This window comes from Pagrus major, chromosome 5 (genome assembly GCF_040436345.1).
Source record: "Pagrus major chromosome 5, Pma_NU_1.0".
Lineage (NCBI taxonomy): Eukaryota > Metazoa > Chordata > Actinopteri > Spariformes > Sparidae > Pagrus > Pagrus major.
Window position 1 is genome coordinate 6,054,220 of NC_133219.1, and position 18,649 is coordinate 6,072,868.

The window sequence follows — 18,649 nt, forward strand, 5'->3', positions numbered from 1 at the left end:
TAATATATGGATGTACACAAATCATGTATTGAGTTTTCCTCAGATTAGTTGAACTAATGATACAGACACCTGGCAGCTGCAGGAGTGCCCCGTGGTTGGGGCAGGAGGGGGAGTCTCCAAGAGCGCTGCTCGTCCCGTCACAGGCTGCCGAGGTCAACCTGAACATATATCCAGGTAAACAGCGCCACCGTGTGGCCACATGACGAACAGTCCAGTGGCCACCCAGTTTATCTATTATTTATTAAACCCTCCCATATAACTGCCTACTGACGGTGTGTTTGCCCTCAAAGTCAAATGAATCATCCCATAGAGATAAAGTCACTGTGGTCACAGACTGACTGTGCTCTTTCACAGCGGTGCTCAGTAGTTCCTCCTGTTCTGCATGTCCTAAGTCTTCTCCACAGTTCAGTTTAAATAACATCGTTGTATCTCTTTGTCATTTTGACATATGGGATCATACATTTAAAATGGCGGAGGATTAATCCGCAGGCTGATTTTAAACTTCAGAATATTGTACAACTGAACAACAAAGAGTCCAGCTTGTCCTTGTGAAAATGTCTTCTCTGATCATTCAGTTGTTAGTTTACTGTGGTAACTTTGTGCTGCTGTAATGGCAGGTCTCCCTGGTGAAAGAGCTATGTGACCTCAGTGGGACTAACCTGGTTAAATAAAGGCTAAATATAGTAATCAATTAACAAACGTTGCTATAACTGTTATGTTATTCTCAGAAAACCAGAGAGCTTAAAACATATTTTTAAAAATAATAAAATAATATATTTTCGTGTACATTTGTATTTTCTGTGACTGAAAATACATCTGTCCACTCCACTGGACGCTACGCACCAAACGGTATATTGTTTCTCCTTATTACCACCTTGTTCTGTATGTTTATTTTAGATTATGATCAAATTTACACTTGAACAGTTTCGTTGAACAACAATATTTAATAGTGATCAGTTTTGATCTAAAGAGGAGTCCAGTAGACAGAATAGAGGCTACCCATTGGTGCATAACGTCCCTGAGTGGACAGATGTATTAAAATCTGTTTAAAAGTATTTCTAACGCCTTATGAAGTTTATAAATATAGTTTTTTTTTTTTTTTTTTTTTTTTTTTTACCTGTCTGGGTATTGTGATAATAAAATGACTTAACAGTTATTCCGGAATAACTTTTAGTTCTGTTAATGATTTACATAACTCCTTCAAAATAAAATATTAAGGGGAAAAAAGTTATTGGCACGATTTCCACATGTTTAAGAGGAAAAACAAATGTTAAAAATATGACATTGTGATTTAATCATTCAGGTAAGAAAGGGTTGATTTAGTTTGTTCATCATGATGGCTAGATCAACTTTAATTGAAGGTGGACTACTTTGTGGTTTCTCCCCCCTAAGGCGGAGGGAGGGAGTGAGGGAGGGAGGCAGGGAGGCAGGGAGGGGAGACACAGAGGTTGTTAATAGGCGTGTCCCGCGGACAGGGACACTGGATCTGTTACTGATCCTTCACGCTTGTGCGGTGAGTAATATCGATCCAGGAAGGAGCAGCAACACAACCACGTTACATTTGACTTTCAGAGCAGTTTTAATAGCATTGGAACTTCTTAGACCTCTTCCTGTTTCCATCGTCTGCTGGTGTAAGCCGTCCACAGTGAGGGGGCCTCATGTTCCTCTACAAATGGACACTGACAGGATGACCCGGCGGCTGTTTCACTAGAATTATCCTGGCAGGAGACGAGCTGATCGGTGGGATGAAGGATCGACTGGCAGAGCTGACTGCGGTAAGTGTCTTCTCTTCTTTTTTACACCTTGACAGGTAAACTAAATAAATAAATAAATAAATGGACATTTGTTTTAATCCGTACAGAGCAGGACCCAAGCGGAAGAGGATGTTGCAGTCGCGGTGGACAGAGATGGCTTCATGGAGGGCTTTTTCAGAAGGGTGGGTATCAAGTTCAACTTGACATGCTGTGAACATGTAGGTTTTGGGGCATGATTGGAGAAACTGACGCGTTATTGGTTAAATCAGGTGGAAGAAGTTCGAGGACTCATTGATAAGATCTCATACCAAGTGGAGGAGGTGAAGAAGATGCACAGCATGATCCTGTCTGCACCCAACCCAGGAGACAGTAAGTTCTGACATATCTGCAGTTTTCAAAGGTTCATTAGTCATAGTCAGTAGTCATTTAGCAACACCAGGGTAGTAGAAATGAATGGGAGTTGTAGTCCCTTTACGCAGCATAACAAAAAACAACCTTTTTTTATGGTGGAGTGTTGAGGACAGTTCAGGAGTCTCACAGACTGAGGATGGAAGCTGCTCTGTAGTCTGCAGGTACACCAGCAGATACTTCTGTATCTCTTGTCAGATTGCAGCAGGGTGAGCAGACTGTGGCCTGGGTGACTGTTGTCTTTTATACATCTAGCCTCACAGATATCACTGATGCTTGGTAAATGAGTACCAATGATGTTCTGGACGGTTCTAATCACCCGCTGCAGAGCCTTCCCTGTCCTGGGCCCTGCAGTTTGCCATGTTTCTAGGGTTGTTGTTTCAAGGGTTAAATGGTGCTTTCAGTTAACTTGGCTGGAGTTTGACTTTTGAGGCACAAATGTCTCACTTCCTTTGTTCATTGTAAATGAATGGCTGCCTGGTCCGGAAGCCTGACAAGGAAACAGCTCTGTTTGCCCTCAAAACTCTGCAATGGTTATTTTATCCTGCGATATTAAAACTATCTGATTCCATATTTTTAACATTTTCTGGTTTCTTTAGTCCTCTGTGACAGTTACCTCAGCTGGCATGTTTGGAGGGTTGAAGAAGTGTTTTGACATCCCCTTTTATGAAGGGTTCTGCAGATTACCACAACAACTGCATGAGGACAAAAACAGCAAGGCAGTTTATGTATCCAGAGCAGAGGTGGCAAAAGTACACTTTCTTTACTCAAGTAGAAGTACAGATACTTGTGTGAAAAATGACTGGTAAAAGTAGTTGTACTGATTCAACTTCTTTACTAAAGTAAAAGTAATAAAGTACAGGCTCTGAAAAGTATAAAAGTAAAAAGTATCTCTCTGAAGGACATTTCTGCCAGCCATTCTGTACAAGGCTAACTGAACCTCACATCATATTAATATAAGTCAAGGACTATTAGACTTAAAGGTTGTATCAGTAGGGTTTGTCCCAGCTGTTTGTAAACGCACCACAAAGATAGTTGATTGTTGAGTCTCATTCCCAGGATGTCATAAACTAACATTTTGGGATTTGGTAAATCGTCCCGAGCGCAGCAAAACTCAAGTAATGAGGCTGTTTTGAAAATGTAAGACGTAGAAAGTACAGATATTTGTGTGAAAATATATGGAGTAAAAGTAAAAACTTGTCAGAAAAATAAATACTTAAAGGTGCTATTTGTAAGAAAAGTTGATTTTTGATCCCAAAGTGCCAGTTTTTGATGAGTTGGGACTCGTCAAAAACACCTTTTAATAGCACCTTTAAGTAAAGTAGAAACCTGAAAAATCTTTGTAAGTACAGTAATGAAGTATTTGTACTTTGTTACTTCCCCCTTCTGATGCAGAGGCAGCAAATCAAAAGGAATAAAGAGGAGTAACACTGATGGTTTATATTAAAATATTATTGGAGTCAACTGCAAAGGGTATCTTGAGAGAAAAAATTGTATATGGTGTCCAAACAGTTACAGGCCCCTATAGTTAAATTTACAACAGCCTGATTACCAAAATGTCAGATAACATGAAGTCTGAATGATAGAATAGTTCATCACATCCAGCAACAGCTGCAACAATGAATTAATTAGCTGTCAACTATTAAATTAATCAGCAGCTCTTTTGCTAATTGATTTATCGGTTTGAGTAATTTCTAAAAACAAAAGTTTAAATTCTTGGATTCAAGCCTAAATGTTAACCCTCTCTAGTGTCGTACCTCCTCTGTGACAGTAAACTGAACATCTTTGGGTTGTGGACAAAACGAGATGATTGAGGATGTCACGTTAGTGTTTGGAAAACAGATCAACGTTTTTTATACTTTGCTGACATTTTATAGAACAAACAACTTAACATTGAATTGAGAAAATGATTGACAGAATAATCATCAATGAAAACAATTTGTAATTTGCAGCCCTAGTAGAAAATATATAGACCAAGGAATGGTAAATAAGATCTTTAGCAGATGTTCAGTGATAATTAAAAAAAATCTGTGTAACACCCTTTTGTAATCGTGTTAAAAACTGTAACTTTGAGAATGCCAAAAGAAAAAAAACTGCTTCTGTGAACATCTGCAGACTCAAAGCAGAAAAAAACTCAAAGTTCCCATGCTGTGTCGTCCCTCACCACCATTTTCTGACATTTTATTGCCCAAACAACTAATCAATTAATGGAGAAAATAATCAACAGATTCATCTACAAGGAAATAATCATTAGTTACAGCTTGACTTTTAACAGCCAGGGATTCAATCATGCTGTCATTTGCAGATGTTTGCAGGCTCCAGTGCATAATGTACGAATCAGGCAAAGTATTTCTAATGATTTAAAGATGTGCTCTGTTCCTGGCTCTGTTCAGTCCAGTGTGTGAGCTGAGGCCCGAGGACCCTGCACGACAAAGAGTCCGTTTACAGTGCCATGGCATCACCAGTGATTGTGTTTAATGTAACACAGTACAGTGTTTTAGGATCCCTGACGTGGAACTGGTCACCAGGGAAAGACACAAAGGGCCTGTGCTTTGTGCAGTATTTTCTCAGGGTTGTTGCCGAGCTACAAGGTGAAATCAGAGTAACTCCAATATTTACAGGAGAGAGTCACAGTGATTAGCTGGATGACATTATTTTTCCTCAAGTCTGACGTCTTTCCTATTTGTGTGAAGGAACCAAGGATCAACTGGATGCTCTGACCAACGATATCAAAGGAAACGCCAATGTGGTGCGAACTAAACTAAAATGTGCGTTGAACCAGTGTGATTGTCAGTGATTGTCACACTTATATATTTATTGACTACACCATACAATAGCTGATGTTGGCTGCTGTTGTGTAATGTTGTATTGTGACTCTTTCCATCTGAAGCCATGGAGCAAAGCATGCCAAAAGATGACATAGCTAACAGAGCCTCTGTTGACTTCAGGATCCAGAAAACACAGGTCAGAAAACAAACTGTGAACTCATGATTGTCATCACATATCTGTCAGATGTGCTCAAACATCAGAAGAGAAGCTGGGATAATGTTTTTGACGATGGATTTCTCCAGGAACATTATAGCTAAACTAAAAATTCTGTCATTATCTACTCACCCCCATGCCAGTGGAAAGTTTCGTACTCCACAAAACATTTGAGGAGCTTTACAGCAAAGCAGCGTTGCAGCATTCTCCTAAATAACAGAAGTAGATGGGGACTTGTTTGAAAATGTAAAAAAACAACATAAATAAATAAAAAAGAACATAAAATGGCTCCCAAGTCCCAGGATCCCAAATTGATTTGAAAAGACATTATTTACACCCTTTTTTATGCCAAACTCTTGACTGCAGCTGCCAAGCTAAAACCGTTAGCATGCACCCAGTCTGAAGTGGAAGCACTAACTCGACCGCACGTTAAAGATGTAAATATTGTCTTTACTTATGAGTTTGGGATCTCAGGGCTCCTGGCTACTTCAGTTGTTTAGGAGGAAGTTGCAATGCTGTTTTGCTGTTAAGCTCCAGAAATGTTTTGCGGACTTTCCATCAGCATGTCGGTGAGGAGATAACGACTGCATTTTCACTTTTGGGTGAACTGTTCCTTTAATTCCCACTTTACTAACCACATTCTCTATTTTACAAGATGTGTTTGCTGATTAGAATTGCATTTCTTTTGTTTGAGTATAATGTTGAACTTCATATAGAGATACAAATTATTATCTATTTTTAATGTAAGCATGTTGTGCAGAACTGCTTTGTGGATTATCCTAAAAGTCTGCCGTCTGAAGTGCCCACACTCACCCTCTGTCTTTGTATTCCCACTTGTCCTCAGCATACAGTGCTGTCCAGGAAGTTTGTGGAGGTCATGACACAGTACAACGAGACACAAGTGTCCTTTCGGGAAAGAAGCAAAGGAAGGATCCAGAGACAGCTGGAGATAAGTAAGTGACACATAATGGACCTCCTGGACCCTCATGAGGCCAGGAAACAAATCTTTTTTCTGTTTGTAAAGCTTCAAAACAATTATCATGGATGTAAACTGCTGCTACAAGCATGAAATAATCATTTTTGTAAACAAATCAATGGCTTGGATTAAGTTGCACATTCAAAGATGTAGAGATAAAAGAGTGACAAATAAAAGCCTGAAGCTGTGTTCAGACAGGATCCAGGAAACAGACCACACCGGTTTCCTTTCTGCTTCTATGGAAACAAACAGAACTGTTGATAAACAGACAGCAGCAGCATGGTAGTTGGAGTTTTTCATGTTTCTTCAAGGTGTCATAGTTCTTTTTTTGCATATACCAAAGATCACAACTGAACAATGCATCTAGTTATTTAATTAATACACATGATAGAAAAACTTAGCAGTAAATGTGACCCTTTACATTCAACTTATGTAATAGAATTTGATGGAAAATGTACATGTTTTTCGAGTGTATTGACAAACTAGAATTAATAAAAAACAGCAGAATCGACATTTAGTCATTGTAAGATTTAGCATAATGAATTAATGATAATATTTAATAAATAATAATTAAAAAATGTAGGCATTGCTAATTTCATGCATTTAGTAATTTAAACAAATTCAAAAATGAATAAATGAAATAAAATGGGAAACTAGAATGGCACTCGTACAGTGAACACCTTCGCCAAGGCCCAACAGTCACCTTTAATCAATCCCTGAGAAATAAAAAAAAAACGTCAAAAAAACACTCAATCTCCCAATGTTATCCGTACCAAAAGTTAATGGGGTCTAGAGAGCCATCCTCCAGTCTAGTTTCAGCTATGCCTGCTGACAAACCAACCAAAAAAAGGGACTCGGGTGTTAGCATAAATTTGGCAGAGGTGTAAAAGTGAATAAATAGGGGGATTAATAAAAAGATAAATAAATACAGAAGCAAAATAAAAAGAAATCATCATTATATGTCACATTATGTAAATCAATTAATCCCTACATTTATCTTTAATATCATTATTTGCACATTTAATACCATATAAATTATTTATTTAGCCATTTATTTAATTATTTTGATATGTGCACTTTCAATCCTCCATGTTCTGCCATCTCTGCTCAGAATTACAGTGACAAACAGATGTAGGAGAAATGTGTATCAGGTGCATTGTATTATGCACATATGAATAACATGAGACAATTGCGAAAGAGAAAAAATAGGACTGTCTCACACAGTCCCTGCGGCCAGCATTAATGAGAGGCTCCAGTTCTCCACGCTGCAGATGGAAGAGCCTGATACTGGAGACGGCTAGCTGTGTTTGTGTTGCCCGGGGAAACGGGCCTGTGTAACAGTAGTTCACCTGTCTTTGACATGGCCACATGAACCTCTGTGTGTGCTGAGGTGGACTTAAACCATCCGTTTATATAATTCAGAAGTGAAACTCATTTTGTTGATGTGTATTTAGGAGTTGTAACGGAGGTGTGTTTTTCTGTGTTTGGCTCTGTCTCTCTGAGGAATAGCAAAAGGAGTGTGACATACAGTAAGCACCCGCATAGAGACCTGTCTCCCCAGGGAGGGTGTTGTACACCAGGAGGCACGGCTTCGGGAAGAGAAAGCTTTCTGTTTATAGAGTTTCAGCAGCTGTTTCTCTGTGAGGGCTCCTTTGTTCCTTAGGCACTTCTAATCTTAATCTCGACCCTTATCCATGAATAAACTGACAACCACAGCAGGAAGTGACTACAATTAAACATCTAATTATCAAAATTAGCACTCCACTGATGAACGCTACGCTCGTCTGTACTTACGTTGAACCAGCACAATTGTTGCTTGGGTTTAAAACGGTACGTTACGTATGTAATTTCAGTTATGTATGTGACTTCAATTTGCTACATTAGTAAGTTAAAATAAATCATTGTTGACTTTTGGTTACAGCAGTCTCCTGTGTGAAAGTCCTGTGCTTTACTTTGTTGGCCTTTATTCTACTTCACCTGACTTCCTCCTTTGCTGCTGTAATAATTACACCTACTAGAGGTCGCCGAGCTGGATGTCAGGGAGTCTGGAAGTGGTTGGAAGCCTCGCTTTCTCGCGTAAGGCATCTTGTAGGCTAGGTGGGTCTCCTGGAAAGGAGACACTTGGGGCCTGTCGGAGGTGTCGAGAGTCTTGGGTGCCCGTCAGCTCAGATAAAATCTTTGGCTGGGGGCTAGCTGGCCCTGGAGCTGATGGGAGGCTATCTAGCTGGTGGCTAGCAAACACTGGAGCTGATGGCTTGGGCTGGTAGCTGGTAACCTGGGGCTGGGTCCTTCCGATGAAGTCTCTTGTAGCATAGCTACTTTGGACAAGAGCTCTGCTATGCCTGGAGCTTCTCTCAACCAGGGCTTAAAGATCACCTTCATCTTAAAAATGGAAATGGCCTTAAGCTTCTCCACAATGTCCATGTTATCCACACAAGACAACAAATTGTCCCATATAATGTCCATTAATTTTGAGCTGGTGTATTGGCCAGGTTGTTCTGAGGTTTTGGTTTTTGGTCGGACCCGTAAGCAGAGACTCGAGGAGCTGTGCAAAAATAAAAGATTTATTTAAACAACGGAGGAAATAACGAAGAGTTAGCAGGCACACACACACACACACACACACACACACACACACACACATACACACACTGGAAGGCGAAGGGTAGGGAAAAGGAGGGTGGGAAACAGGTAGGGAGAAAACAGGAAAAAATAACAACAAAACAAGCTGCCAGGGCACATCGTGACAGTTTTCTCGTAAATAAATTATCACGTCATCTTGAGAAATTGGCCTTCTGTTTTCTGGAGATAGCAAGATAAATTACAGTTATCATGAGAAAAGTTTGCTTTGTTATCATGAAATAACAAAATAATAACCTCACTATCTCAAGATAATGTCATTGTCCATTCTCATCAATCTTGTGAAGTTGTTTTCTCATGATGAATTATCTTGTTATCTCAAGATTTAGGCCTTTTATTTCTCAAGAGAGCGAGATAAGTTAACCCAGTATCACCAGAAAACGAGCTTTGTTATCTCAAGACAATGGCATTCAAGAAAATAACTGCAAGCACAGCTATTCTCGGCTTCTGTAAAACACATTTCCAGTTTTTCATATTTGGATTTGAAGCCTTAATTTGTTGTTTTACCCAACAATTCATCTCTCTACTTGGGGAAAAGTCAGCATTGTGTTTTTGCAGCAGCAGCGTCCCCATGGTGGATAACAGCGATGTTATTTTTCTGTCAGCTCAATCGATAGAGCAACAATGAGGCTTCTTCTCCTCACCAACACTACCAGACAAATGTATTATCCTGGGATTAAACACAAAACAGTATATATTGTACCAGGGCGAAGCATAGACATTTGTTGTTTTCATTCTTGACATCAGTGCAACACTCACTGCTCTGGGAGTTTTGTCCATTATATGACAGAGTTTGTATTGTTTTTAAAGCAAGATGCTTCAAGGATGAACACATCCCCAATTACAAGAGGGTTTGTCACAATCAATATTTTAGTTATAGATGGCTGTTTAAACCATAATCAAATCAATAGGCATGACTAGTCTACTCATCATTAATGGATCAAGGGAGCTTAGTGCATATTTTAATGCCAGATACTGAGTCAGAGGTCCAGGGTTAGAACAAAGGTGCATGAGTCGGAGTGGTGTCTAAACTCTTGTTACGATTAGTGGGTGTTTGTAGCAGGACCCTAAAGCGGACAACCAGAATGGGTTTAAAGGAATTTATTGAACAACTGTAGAGCAGAGTAGAGGTGGCTGTGGATGGTTGGTGGAGAGGAGAGGCTCACGGTGGAGATGGTAGTGGCTCAGTGAGAACATTCATTCCAGAACTGATGGAGATTGTGAGTTTGTAGATAATTGCATTGCATGCAGTGAAAGGCCTCTATTGAAGTAGCTTTTCACAGTGCGTAACCTCTTATCAAATTCGGCTTGCATTTTCCTAAATACTATTTTCAACCCTTCCCTCAGATTTTTGTTCTGACTACTTAGAATGTTTTCCCTGCTGATCAAACTAGGGTTTGTATGATTTTCTTAAAACTTTATGCTGATTAATTTCTGCTTAACACATTTGTTTAATGCTGTATAGATACAGCTACACAAACTGTCATACCATATATCCAAGTCAATTTGGCTATTCTTAACATGCCCCAGTTGCTCAATAAAGTCCAGCATAATAGTATTACTTTGGTTAGAGGACAAAAATGAATCAGGGAGTCACCTGTGTAATTCTCTTTTTCATAGTAAACCATAAAAGTGAATCTGCCTTAACAAAACAGGGTCCTACTTGCATCTTTACCATCAGTAAAGAGTGGTCCTGTAGTTTACATCTACTACACAATAAGGAAAAACCCTCATCATCTACTCTTTCAATTAACTAATTTTGAAGTGAAATTATCTTTACCCAAAGGTATTCTATCGTTGAGCATTTTGTATCTCTCAAAAACTCAAAATAATTTGCCATAATTGTTAACAGTGCTATCTAAATTATTTCTGGTAGGAATGTTATCCACATCACTTATACAGTCATCAAGATTGCCAATATGACTATTAAAGTCCCCTCACACATAAACAGCGTCCACTTCAGACAGGCTAGTCATCTCAGCTGTTAAATGTCCAAAAAAGGAATGAGAGCTAGCTCTCATGGGTCCCTCTGGAGGTAAATAGCAGGAGAAAATAACAGTAATACAACAATACCCTGAAGACCTGTTCTTAAATTGAAGTGCTAATATCCCATCCACTAAATTGTCTGTTACTTTAACCTCGTAAACCTCAAACAGTTTGTTCCTAACTTTAGAAAAAAAAAAAATTAACTCTCCAAAGAGATTTCCCCTTCAACAGAGGAAAGGCCCACGATGATGATTGACACGTGCGAGTGGAATTTGAAGGACGGGCGTTTTGCTTCCTCCACTTTTGCCTCCATCCTATCCAGTCTTGCAGAAAGCTGTCCAATATCCAAATCGAGGTTATCTTGGATTTGCCTTAATTTAATGTCCAACTAGGTTTTCAGTGATGAGTCGTTTAGGCGCTCCACTTTGCATTCTACAAGTTTTTTTAAAAAAACGTGTGCCCCTCATTAATAGAAATAATAATATAATCTGTGATTTAAGAGAGTTGCTCTGTGATTGAAGTGTCTTAAACTGCTCATGGTGTGATCTGCGTTCCACCGGCATAGCATTCATGTTGCTGTTTTCAGCTTCTTTCTTATCTTTTTGACTCGAAAGCGGTCTCCTTTATCAGTTATACTGTATACAAACATTATATGATACATTTACTCTTTTCTCCCAGCTTCTTAGCAACTTTCATCCATATGCTGCATTCCCATCATTAACACAACATTTATGTTAGTATAATACTTTAAGAACCAGGAGCTGGCTGAGGATAAAATGAACAAGCATATCAGCAAACCAGGACCCGTGTTTTCATGGTCACTAGTGTGTTTAGTCATAAAGTGATAAATCAAATAGAGGTAGGTTTGGTTCTTTGCTGGATAATTACTGGATGCTGTTTATTATTTTAGCTGGAAGAGTGACCACCAACGAAGAACTAGAGGACATGTTAGAAAGTGGAAATCCATCAATCTTCACCTCTGATGTAAGTTATCTCCTGCTTTACTGTGCAGTATATTATTATTACAGGGTTTAAAGCCGTTACTGCCATCTAGTGGTGGATGAGGAGCACTATTTGGGGTGTGGTAGTGTCTTGCCACACAGCTGAGAACATTTCTTTCTCTTCGTTTGCTGTCTCTTCATCTTTTTCCCTCAGATCATTTCTGACTCCCAGATCACACGGCAGGCCCTGAATGAGATTGAGTCAAGACACCAGGACATCATGCGTCTGGAGTCAAGCATCAGAGAGCTCCATGCAATGTTCATGGACATGGCAATGCTGGTAGAAACTCAGGTAACAGCAGGATCTAACTGGAAAGTTTCATAGTAATGTCTACTTTGTGATACAAGTGTACCAGCATGTAGCCACTGTCTTCTTTATTATTATACTACCAAGACAAAATCAAATATTAGATGGAGTAAATCTAATTTAGAGCATTCTGATTCTGTCATTTACAGGGAGAAATGGTTAACAACATTGAGAAGAATGTCTCCAACGCAGCCGAATATATTTGTAGTGCGAAGGAAGAGACCAAAAAAGCAGTGAGATACCAGAAGAAATCCCGGAGGGTATGTGTCTTTCTAATTATGCATCACCAATAAAAACATTTGCATTTATACAAGATCTCAAACTTCAGTCGCGTGACCACTTAAAAGTGCCATAACAACCTGTTCTTCACTCGGCAGAAATACATAATCCTTGCCTTTGCTCTGTTGATCCTGCTTGCTGTCATTGCACTTATTGTTGGCCTGTCTGTTGGACTAACCAAACCACCTGTATGAGAACCACTGTGAGGTAACACTTCATCCACAACTTCCATTCCTAAAACCAATTCATTTGTTCATTTGTTCATTTGTTCATTTAACTGCTGAATGGTTAAAGGCTTGGCACAGCACACAAAAATGTCACACATTTTTCATGCGGTAGTACATTTTGAGATTTTGGGCTATATTGCGTCCTTCACACATCTTCCTCTGGACCAAGGAAACTTCCAAAATACACATTTAGGTGCTTATGTCTCATTTGCATTTTAAACATAAAACATTTCAGAAAACTTTTAATGGTTTTAAAAAAACTAATTGTCTGATGTAAGTAATCAACTAGGAAAGTTTCATGGTGATCTATTAGTTAAATGTTTTATCCTTTTCACCATTTTTATTTAAAAATGTATCAGGACAAAAACACTTTCACAATCTAACCTTCTCACCTGCAATCAGGGAAATGTAAAGGTAAAAGAGAAAAGGTACATTTATGGTGATTTTTTCAAAATCACAAGTGTGTGAGTCCTTTGAGTCCTACATCTATTTTGGAAAATGGTGTATTGATGATGAATTGAGAAGTCTCACAGCCTGTTGAATGAAGCCGATCCATAGTCTGCTGGTACGGCAGCAGATACTTGCTTTGATTGATTGAATTTGATGAAGGTCTGTGTCACAAAATGTTATTATTTAATTTCCCTGATTGCAAGTCAAGAGGCCAATTGGTGGAGTTTTTTTGTTCTCATTTTTTTGGACCATTGGTCTTCTACGCACCTGTCGATTTAAACAATTTATCACATTTTTAAAGTACATAACTATAAAGGCCGTTTTCTCAAATGCTGCAAACACTAATAATCCTACCAAGTATATTTGTGTAATTTCTAGTCAAAAAATCTCATTACACTTAATCAAAGACACAGTCCCCTTGATAGTAGCATTTCATTTCATTTGAGATAAAGGGACTTGTTTTTAGACCTTTTTTTTTTTTTTACTTGTTCCATTGGCAGGTTTTTTTTTACGTATACAAAAAAGAAACATCTTGTTCTTATCATTTTTTTTCATACTTATTTTTGAAGTGGTCATTGTTTTCCATTTTATTGAGTTTTTTCTCACACTTTCAGAGAAACTTAGACTTCACTTTTATTCCTATCTGTATTCTGAAGGTTCATATATCACCCACAACCTGATTTATAGACCATTTTATTCCTAAAAACACAGAGATTTTTTTATTTTTTTATGGCTGTTGACATTGTCGGCTTCTTTATGGAATGATAAAAGAAATATCCAAAATTCCCTTTGAAAAAAAGAAAAACTAAAACTAAAAATAGCCCCAAATTTTGAGCTGGCTTTATCCAATGTTCAGAATTATTTTCTGTTTTCTGTAATACAAAAAAATAATTCTCTTAATATATGTAATCAACTGGGAAAGTTTCATAGTGATATGCATTAGTTAAAATATTTACCCCATTCACCTGTAGTGTCTTGTAATGCATTTCTTCACAGTCAACAGTTCTGACCCCTCTGTTCTTGTCATATCGACAGAAACTTCTCTGCCTCGCCATGTGTGGGGCCGCAGTTCTCCTCCTCCTGCTCATCATCATAGTTGGAGTCTTTGAATGATGGGTTTCAGGGTTCACAACCTCACAGCTGCAGTCAGCTCCCAGAGTGATGACACTCAGATCAACTTCAAAATAAGATAACAAGTCATTCACTATCCAACAGCATTACAGAGAGGACCACAGTGAAGTATAACCTGTGTGATCCACTTTGCACCAGTAACATCCGACCTCATGATACACTGTTCTGGATATAAAGAACACTGACAGCACATCAGTTTTATACAGTTGTGCACGTTCTGTTTTGCTGCCATTTTTTCAGGTTGGGTATCATTTTTCTTGGTCTAGTAAGTCTTAAGAAATAGTTTGACATTTTAGGAAATAATCTTATTCACCTTCTTGCTGAGAGTTACATGAGAAGATACATACATCTCTTAATTCTGTACGTAAATGTGAAGCTATCATCAGCAGCCGGATAGCTTAACTTAGCGTTACGACTGGAAACGAAGGGCAACTGCTAGCCTGGCTGTGTCCAAAAGTAATACTGGATACTTAATGCTGGAGAATTATGTGTCAGATGAATCAACCTCATCAAACTCTTTCCAGGAAGGTTAATAAGTGTTTTTTTTCTCAAAATGTTGAACTGTTGATTTAATATTTAAAATATATTGTGACAATTTTAATGCCCTTTATAAAGTTGTATAATTTGTGTTTGCATGTTAAGTGTATGCTCTGTATCTTCTTGTTCTTTTGTATATTTACTGTAATTCATGTGAATTGAATGTGAAACTGCTAAAGCCCAGGAGTCCCTTACAGATGGAAAAATGTGAAGAAAATGAAATTCACTGGAAGCATTCCTCGTTAACTGTCTCAAGCAGAAGAAATATTTTTAGATCAGCTGAATGGAATCCCTTATTTTGTCAATAACTCAACATCAGCAAGCTTACAAAAGTGCCTTCCTGACATTGAATATGAAACTGTTACTCATGGAATTGTATTTATTGGAATCGTGGTGTGTGATGAGAGAAATATTAGTTGTGAAAGAAGTCTTGGTTATTTTGAGAACATGTTTTAATTTTTATTCGTTTGATTCATTGTTGTATCTTAAGTTATATCTTGTATTTTATATCGAAACAGAACAATTAAGTCATGTAATTAAAAAATAGTGTAAAAAGTCTTTGCAGACTGTGTTGTTTGTGTCCTTTCATATTGGAGGTGGTGACATTGAATTTATTGGTGATTAATACAGGATCACTGTTGGTATATTAAATTGAAAACACCTCAGAATTTGTCAGACTGAATCAAGGTTATTTTTGAACACAAACATTTGGAGGTTCGGTTTGTTTATAGGAAAACAGAAGGAAGCAGAGGGTGCTGTTTACTTGAGGACTAATGAGCACTTTGCACAAAGCACTTGACTTCCGTGTAATCAACCAAACAAGATTAGTGAAGAAAGTGGAAGAAAGTCCCCGAGGCCGAGTTCTTTTCTCTCTTTGAATTAGATCAAAGGAAACTTCAGAGGTGCACTTAGACTGAAATGCATGAGAATGTCCTTAAAATCTGTACATGGGGGTGTTTTCAGGTCACTGAGCAAGACACCCCAGATGTCAAGTCAACTGATATTATGAACTGTGATTGAACTTGGATGCTGCAGTTTATTTGCGAGACTAATTTCTGTTGCAGTTGTAGATGCTAAAAGGTTTGGTAAATGAGAACAAATGTGTAGAAATCATAGTTTGAAATATTATATACTGAATTATATAAAGAGAATTGTTTCTTCTAATGAGTGTATTTTTGTTTTGAACAATACTATTATGTCATTGATTAGTGAACATTATGATCCATACTGTAGTCTGTGTGACCCACCAGTTTGTTTGAATTTAACTACATTTTGTAAACATTTGTAATCTTGCATTGCTCACATTCTTGTCTTCTTCATCCCTTACTTTTCTTCTTTGAGATTGTCTGGCAATTTATATTTATGCCTTCGCGCCGATGACAGCTGTGGCTGGTGGCGTAATGTTTTGGGGTTGTCCGCCTGCATTGAGAGAATGTCTTCAATAAGGCACAAACATCCACTTGGACTAAAGGATGAACTGATTAGAATTTGGTGGTCAAATGTCAAGGTAATTATGATCTCTCATCCTTCTCATTCTCGTAAACACACTTTCTCAGGAATGCATTGAAGGAATTTCTTCAAATTTGGCAATGTCCACTTGGACTCAAGGAAGAGCCGATTGGAATTTGGTAATCAAAGGTCAGAAGTCAAGGTCACTGATCCATCCATCCATCCCATTCTTGTGTACGCGTTATTTCAGGATTGCCTGGAGGAATTTCTTCAAATTTGGGACAAAACATTTTGCTGATATTGAACTTCAGGTGATTGTCGTTACATCATGTGGTGTATTTCTCCATTAGTCCTCTCTACTCTTCTGTATAAATAGTTTCTAAGTGAAAGCAGCATGTTTCTCACTGGAAATTATTCACTGGAATAATACATTAATATATTAATACCTTCTATTTCACCAGACTATATTTACCTTTTATTAATTTCCTTTATAGTCTTTCTAATTTTCCTTTAACCATGGCCACAATGGCTGGGGGACAGGAATTACATACATTAGGACAAGATAAAGACTCCATTACATACCTCTGACATTTTCTACATGCGTGTAGAGGTGCTGAATAACTTACCCTGCAGTGACTAAACACCGAATGCTCTGCTTGCAGTGAATAACTTTAGCCAGCAATGGCTAGAGAACTATAATGGCCTGCTTTTGATGTATAGACTTTAGTCAGCAATGGCAAACAAATTTAAGGACCGCCAACCAAATTGAAAATACTATGAGTGATGTATGTGGTTGCATATATTTGATAATATTGAATTAAAGAAACGCACAGAAAGTGTATGTGAAGTTGTGTGTGTGATTTATCCCGGCTTCATATGGATTTAGCCAGAAGAGGTCAGCAGTGACCTGGATGAGAATGGGGACAGGAATTCCATACATGAAGAATCAATGTTACCTGGTACCTATAGCATTGCATAGATTAATGAGACATGGACACCTTAAATTCTCCACTGAATGGATTTAGCCCAAAAAAGGACAGCAGTGACCTGAAAAGTTTAGCCAGCAATGGCTAAAGGACATAAACTGCAAAAATATAAAACTTAGATTTAGCAAATTAATCACCATTACCTACCACCTCTAACCACTCATTTGATTGACTATGACAGGGTTGCTGAATCAGCAGTGCTTTAATTTAGCCAGCAGAGATGAACAGTGACCTGGATGAGAATGGGGACAGCAGTTCGCCGAATGCCTCAATAATGTAGCAATTAGTGGAATGCAATGGTGAAGCACTTGAATTACAGTATTTACTGAAAAACATTACTGATGCCATTGTCAATGATTTAATGCTAAATTGGAGAACCTATATAGCTTGTGAATGACAAACTTGTAAACTGATGACATGAGAAGCAATGAAGATGTAGCCGTTAGCAGATGTGATGATTTTAGCAAGTGATAGACGTGACAGCAAGGTAGCATTAACAGAAGTGACAATGTAGCAATAAGTGACGACAATGCAATGACTACGTGAGAGCCAATCCACAAATGATTAAGGCATACAAAATTTGCTGATGTGTGACTGACATGGTTTGCAGAAGAAAGAAATCACATTACAATCCTTAAACAGCCCGTACAGTTCAGTAAATATCACAGCATAAGTAAGCTTTTATTTGTTTTTGTGTTATGCCTTCCAATCAGAGGAGGGCATGCAGGTAGCTGGGAAAAGCCCTTCCATGGAAGGCCTACCGACAACTCAAATCTGATGTTAAATAAAAGCCAGAGGGGTGGATAACTCCTGTTGCAGACAAGCATCCAATATGGTATTAGTGATTCCATCGCTTGATCTATAAATTTGCAATCAATTGGTACCTATATGCTAATGGACATGTTGGGGGTCTTACTCACCTTAATTCTATAGACTTTTCATTTCAGTTTGTATACCTAATACATAGCTGTAGATTTTGTAGGCCTATACTAGTATGAGCATTTAGCAAACAAACAGAATAAGATTGAAAAGTAGGTTTGATGCTACACATGCAAACACATTTATTGAATGTAGAAATAGGCCTACAGCCTGTCTGGGTATGCCTTTAAGTAAATGCCTGAAACCCATGGGCGTAGGTTTCTATATAGATGGTCGTGACATGTCACAACCAATGTTCGAGGATTGCAAAATAGTCACTACCAATATTTGTCTGCTGCTGAGCCAGTAGTAACGTTAGTGAGTGGTAGTAGTGAGCATCTTCCAAACTGTGTCCGCTACTTGAAATGGATAAGAGGAAGAAACAGCTGAGAAACAGCGATTAAAAGTCTCTGGAGGTGGAGGCTGCTAAATGTGCGAAGTTGACGGAGCTTTTTGGTGCCGGGACCAGTGACACCGACCCGCCAGCAGCCACAGGTGCTGCTGCGCCGGGAGACGAGGGAGGAGGACCTGACGATGATGAGCGAGTGGAGGCAGACAGGGTCAGTAACGTCAGCCTGGGGCTGGCTCGGCTAAATGTTTGAGACACGTCCAAAACAA

General features: G+C 38.5%; 1 protein-coding gene across 2 annotated transcripts; it reads left to right on the top strand.

Annotated features, from left to right (window-relative positions):
* Window positions 1-1,509: 1,509 nt before the first annotated feature.
* On the top strand, window positions 1,510-15,236 carry stx2b (syntaxin 2b). 2 transcript variants are annotated; one of them, XM_073466164.1, is made up of 11 exons: window positions 1,510-1,775; window positions 1,862-1,936; window positions 2,024-2,123; window positions 4,856-4,930; window positions 5,053-5,126; window positions 5,989-6,097; window positions 11,657-11,730; window positions 11,902-12,039; window positions 12,204-12,314; window positions 12,432-12,540; window positions 14,046-14,133. In XM_073466164.1, the coding sequence occupies exons 1-10, from the start codon at window positions 1,746-1,748 to the stop codon at window positions 12,525-12,527; spliced, it is 882 nt and encodes a 293-aa protein (XP_073322265.1). In that variant the 5' UTR covers window positions 1,510-1,745; the 3' UTR covers window positions 12,528-12,540; window positions 14,046-14,133. The 2 variants fall into 2 exon arrangements, with proteins under 2 accessions (XP_073322265.1, XP_073322266.1); XM_073466165.1 differs by lacking the exon at window positions 12,432-12,540 and having other exon boundaries at window positions 14,046-15,236.
* Window positions 15,237-18,649: the final 3,413 nt, after the last annotated feature.

Excerpts from the sequence above, each read along its gene's own strand:
- stx2b (XM_073466164.1), top strand. The coding sequence starts at position 1,746 with ATGAAGGATCGACTGGCAGAGCTGACTGCG. Across the intron at positions 12,040-12,203 it reads CAATGCTGGTAGAAACTCAG|GGAGAAATGGTTAACAACAT; the intron begins GTAACAGCAGGA and ends TGTCATTTACAG. Across the intron at positions 12,315-12,431 it reads ACCAGAAGAAATCCCGGAGG|AAATACATAATCCTTGCCTT; the intron begins GTATGTGTCTTT and ends TTCACTCGGCAG.